Consider the following 5,636-nt stretch of genomic DNA (forward strand, 5'->3'; position numbering starts at 1 on the left):
TCTGGAGGTCTTCCACTCGTCATTTGAAAAGACTGTCCGGGAAAGGCATTGTTTAAGGGGTAGCTCTCTAAAGCCACCTGAGCTTTTGTGTTTGGATTCCTTTTTGTCTGGAGAAGAACATCAGTGAAGAAAGGTTTTACACCTGTTATGGCATTGATTTCATATGCATTGTGCCTGTCAGTCAGTGCTCTCCCTGTTAAAATGGGCTGAAAAACATGTGATCCTGAGACACCACTAACAAAGCTGTGGAGGACAGAATGCCAAATCCCGCCGCTTATTGGACTCAAAACAACCCGCGGCCATAAGCTGGCCAGGCTCCGGAGAGCTTCGCGGTTCCATGCGGAGGCAGGAAAGTCCGTCTCGGTGTGATAGAGCTGAGAAAAATAAATACTAAGAGTGATGCCTGGATATGTAATCAGGAAATTGTACACTTTGCTGATGCAGCAGTGGTTAGCTTCATTACAAGGGGAGTTGTTGCAATACAGAATGATATGCCTGATGCTGTCATTATTGTATATGGCTGAGTCAAGGTAACCATTCATTTCAAAGAGCATTGATTCTGGATGGATATGATTCCCAGTGCAACTGCTAGCATGGCCCTTTTGCACCAGGCTACCAGAAGAAGTTTTTAATTCATAAAATGTGAGGTGTTTTGTTTGAGGATATGTTGTCCCATAAGGGAATCCAAAAATCTGACAAAATTCTGTGAGGGAAACTCTTGCTTCTTCACCCGTTCGAATATGGTAAGGACAATTAGAGCAATCTAGAGAGAAGCTTAGCCAGTAATAAGGCTTTACTATTGTTCCATGATTTGCTAGGTATTCCTCATATGTGGGCTCCATTGCTAGTTTTACTGTCTTCTAGCCGCAAACCTAAACAAGGAAGAGGAATTACATATGAAACCAGTGCAGGAAAAACTGAAGACAGTGCATTAAGTTATTAAACCATACTTTCTTTAAAGGAAGTAGCATAATAAAGATAGTGATATATGCATAGATTTAAAAGCTCAGGATTCATTATTTTTTGAGACTCCTAGAGCATGGAGAAGAAACAGAAGAGAAAGGCATTCTTCAACTTTACCTGTTTCATAGATTCCAAGTCAGTAAAGCAAATGAGTTAACAATGCAAGTTCTAGAAACAGACTGTCTGGTTTTAAATTTGGGCTTGGCCAATTATCAGCTTAGTGGTCTTTGGCAAGTTATTTAACATTTGGGAGCCACAGATTACTTGTCTGTAAAATGAAGATATTAATAGTATTTACCTCATAAGATGGTCTTGGGCAAAAATGCTTCACTATGTGCTTGTCACATAGTAAGGACTCAGTAAATATTAGCTCTTAGTAGTAAAAGTACAAATCCTAGGGTTATCTAGATTGTTCCTAATTATAAAAGTACAAAAAAGGGTTTTGCATTTTATTCATGATCTTCTCAGAATATGTTAAGTATTGTGCAGAACTCATGTATTGTGCAGAACTATTGAGTGTGCTAGCATTTAACATCATCTTTCTTAAAATCACTGGCAATAATTTGGAGGGTTCCCCCCCGCCCCCGAGACTAGGATCATGGGATCTCTTTTGCTTAATGGTAGAGACTTCCTGGAAGTGCCACGTGAGTATTCTTTGGGTTGTGGACACTCATTCATTGACATGTAGAGTTTTCTTTCCAGTGAGTTGGTCTTGTTAGAAGATTTTTGAAAAATTACTGTTACAGAGAGCAAATATAGTTCTTTGGAATATTTCAAATCAGTAGTTTCTGTGATGTTAAACTAAAAAAGCTGAGATCATTAAGTAATGATTTTTTTCCTTTAAAAAATATTCATTCAGTTATCATTGTTCCTATAATGCCCTAGGAGCTACCTATTTTGTTTGTTTTTGAGACAGTCTTGCTCTCTTGCTCAGATTGCAGTGCAGTGGGATGATCATGGCTCACTGCAGCCCCAACCTTCTGGGCCCAAGTGATCCTCCTGTCTCAGTCTCCCGAGTAGCTGAGACCACAGGTATGCACCACCATGCCCAGGTAATTTTTTTAGTTTTTAGGAGGGATGTGATCTCGCTATGTTGCCCACACTGGTCTCAAACTCCTGGGCTCAAGTGATCCTCCTACTTTGGCCTCCCAAAGTGCTGGGATTACAGGTATGAGCCACCATGCCCAGCCTTCCATCACTTTTTTGACATGCTTATTCACAGGTCTGTTCCTTCCAGTCTTTTTGCTATATGTGTAAGTTGTGTATAATATAAATAAAGTCATGTTTTATACCCTGCTTTTTCACTTAATATTGTGCCATAAGCATTTTCCCATGTTATTAAAAATTCTTTAAAAAACACAATATTCAGCTGGGCATGGTGGCTCATGCCTGTAATCCCAGCACTTTGGGAGTCTGAGGTGGGCAGATCACAAGGTCAGGAGATTGAGACCATCCTGGCTAACAAGGTGAAACCGCGTCTCTACTAAAAATACAAAAAATTAGCCGGGCATGGTGGTGGGCACCTATCGTCCCAGCTACTTGGGAGGCTGAGGAAGGAGAATGGCCTGAACCTGGGAGGCAGAGCTTGCAGTGAGCCAAGATTGTGCCACTGCACTCCAGCCTCAGCGACAGAGTGAGACTCTGTCTCAAAACAAAAAACAAAAAACACAATATTCATGGCTAATGAGTTTTTTATTATGTAACTGTAACATTCAGTTTCTTGCCTCTTTTAATTATTATAACACTGATGAATATTTCTGTAAATAAATTATTACATATGTGATATTTATTATAAAGAATCAGATTTTTTTTTTTTAGTATAGATTACTAGAAATCATAGTATTAGGTCAAACATTGTCAAATCACTGCCTAGGAAGGTGTACCAATCTTATCACATTAATTTGAGAAGTGAGCATTGGTATTTTTTGTTGCTATAATGTGTGCCCTTACTATTTCTAGTGAAGTTGAACACTTTTTGACATGCTTATTGGTCTGTGGTATTTTATTCTTCTGTGAAATATATTTGATTTTTTACCTGTCTTTTGGGTGAGGTTTTCCTTATTGGTTTGCAAGACATCTTTATGCATCAAGAATATTAAATCTGCCACATTTGTTGCAAATATTTTACCTGGTTTATACAGCCTTTTAATTATGCCAATGTTATTTTAATTGCACCAAAATTTACATTTTTATGTGATCCAGTCTCTACTCCTATGGTTTTTTCTTAATGTATTAAGAAATGCCTTCCTCATCAAAGCATAATTAAGTATTCCCCATATTTTCTTCTAGTATTTATGGTTTCATGTTTTACATTTAACTTTGTCGGATAACAAAACTGATAAGGCAGAAAATTTAAATGAGGTAAACTGACCATTGCAACAGAATATATTTTTCACTTTTCAAAATCTCACTTATCATCATAAATCCTTGTGCTAATAAATAAATTATGGCCCTCATATGGAAGTGCTCTGTTCACGTTCTGTCTTCCTCAGCCCAGATCGGCTCAGTCATTGCTGTATTTGATACAGCTTGATCTCTAGCCTGACACCTGCAGAGTTCCTATGCTAACCCTGTCCTGGGCAGAAAATATGTTAAAAGCCTCAATCCAGCTATAGGTGGAGTGTGGCTTTACTCATGTCACCATTATCTTAGTGGCTAATATCCTGCAGTAACTCTGGCACCACATGCCCACCAGATTCTAGATTTCTCCTAGCCTCTGCTGTGTCATCTTAATCCATAGGATTGGACATGAGCTTTGTTTTTTCCTTAGTACTATGCTTTCTTGATGTAACTGAATTCCTGCCCTGAGGCTTCTTAGACCTTGTCATAGCTTTCCTTCCAGAGAGCTGGATTTAACCCTTGGCAGTGGACCATCTCTTGGAACCTGATGCCATTTCTTGCTTGCTCCCGAGCATTGTTTCCTCCCTTGACCTCCTCCTCGCTTAGCCTTCATCAGGCTGGATGGATCTCTCCATCAGAACTTGCCACAACCAAGCCCAAATTCTCATGCTTTTTAATATTGTGCCCTTGATGTGGTCGACCCCTGGGTGGTATGTCGGACATCCAGGTTACTGCTCAAATTACAATTTCAACTCACCCACAGACAATTTACAAATTGATTTGGCTAAATGTTATGGAAACAGAACCAAGAGGCACTTTTCTGTCTTTATTACTGTTTCTTAAGGTGATGCGTATGTGGAGTTAACTATATATAATGGTCCCATAATTACCCTTTTGGGAAACAAAATTACCCTTTGTGTGTTTTTAAATAAAGGTAGCAAAATGGAAACTCCCTATTGCTTTTCTAAGCGCTCCTTCCTTTGCACCCCTGTCTTCTGTGACTGTTTCAGCCAGAAATGATACATCATTACTGTCTTTAAGGACATGGAGAGAACTGTGGCTTTGACACATAGTGGAGGGAGCTCTGTAGTCTCATTCTTGCTGATGGCTTTTCAGTGTCAACAAACTCTAGTTCCCTATTGGTGAAGTTTCCACTTTTTCATCGTCTTTCTGGGCTTCTTCTTTGATCACCCTCATTTGAAGAGGAAGCAGGAAAGAACTGTTGCCCTCTTTGAACTCTCATAGAATTCATGGTTTATTGTATCAATTTGTTACCGATCACAGATTATCTTGTTAACTTTCCGTATCGGTTATTTTATTCTCCCCTAACCAGGTGGAAATGTACCCTGTTTTGGCTTAGGACCTACCTCAGCAACCTTGATTGGCTCACAAGCCAGGTTGCTTAAGACTTGTTTCCCCAGCAGCTGATGTCTAGCCCTTTTCCTTTTGCTTTGTCTGTGCTTGGGAAATACATGTTATACCCTGTAGAGCAGGTTTGCTGGCAGTAAGAACAGAGATGTGTAGAGCCCAGTGTGCTGTAGGGCTCTCTGCATCTGGCTGTGAGTGACCCCTGGACTGGGACTGTAGGGGGACAGTCCCAGTTTTCCATAGTTTAACATAAATGAACCACACCACAAGGACAAGCTGCTCTCATTTCACTCAACTAGGATTTAGTGAGTACTGTTAAAGCACAGTTTGCACTGGAGTAATTGGAGAATGGAGTTTGCCCTTCACAATCTGTGCACAATCTGTTAGCAGCTAAAAACAAATGTTAGCAGTTATAATTACCCTCAATTTGTCTCCAGGCTTGGATCACATTCCAGGTGTTAGAAGAGATGGTCCATTTCCTTCTTTTTCTCCTTTAAGTCCCATGCCCTGTTTCAAGTAGCTTCAGAGGGCAATTGTGCTGTAAAGAATCACCTTGTAATGGGTTCAGGACTCTTTCACAGTTTGTGTCTATTCGTTCATTTGAACTTTGCTGTTCCAAGTTAGAAAGACCTTGCTGAGGTGTGGCTACCTCTAAGAACACTGTTGAATGGGTGCCATGGTAACATTTGCAAAGTAGCTACTGCTAGGATACAGCTCTGACACTTATTACTTTATTTGCATATCAAGCCACCTGTTCCAAAGATGAAAATATACAGGACTGCATATTCCAGTCTGGGTAAAAGGATAATAGCTGACTGTTGAAGAGAATGTGTTGGGGTTTTTCTCCTGCTGGCTGGAAAATCAAGTTCTGAGGGCCTGCTCCTCAGCACCTTTCTCCTGGTCTAGAGGGGGTGCCAGGCCTGGCGGTTCTGTTGCCTGCGCAGGTGCCAGGGCTTCTCCTTGGG

General features: G+C 40.4%; 2 protein-coding genes across 4 annotated transcripts in view; one reads left to right on the top strand and one right to left on the bottom strand.

Moving 5' to 3' along the window:
* The window catches only part of RGL1 (ral guanine nucleotide dissociation stimulator-like 1), a 299,547-nt gene that overhangs the window by 14,150 nt on the left and 279,761 nt on the right, over positions 1-5,636 (top strand). The gene's annotated exons all lie outside the window — the stretch shown is intronic.
* On the bottom strand, positions 3-5,333 carry LOC105550442 (putative C->U-editing enzyme APOBEC-4; the record flags this gene model as incomplete). The annotated part of the gene is made up of 2 exons (XM_011995365.1): positions 5,092-5,333; positions 3-872 (listed from the first exon to the last, which is right to left on the bottom strand). A coding segment is annotated over exon 2 (840 nt), but the record flags the coding sequence as incomplete, so codon positions are not given.

The sequence above is a fragment of the Mandrillus leucophaeus genome, unplaced genomic scaffold (assembly GCF_000951045.1).
Source record: "Mandrillus leucophaeus isolate KB7577 unplaced genomic scaffold, Mleu.le_1.0 Scaffold484, whole genome shotgun sequence".
Taxonomy (NCBI): Eukaryota; Metazoa; Chordata; class Mammalia; order Primates; family Cercopithecidae; genus Mandrillus; species Mandrillus leucophaeus.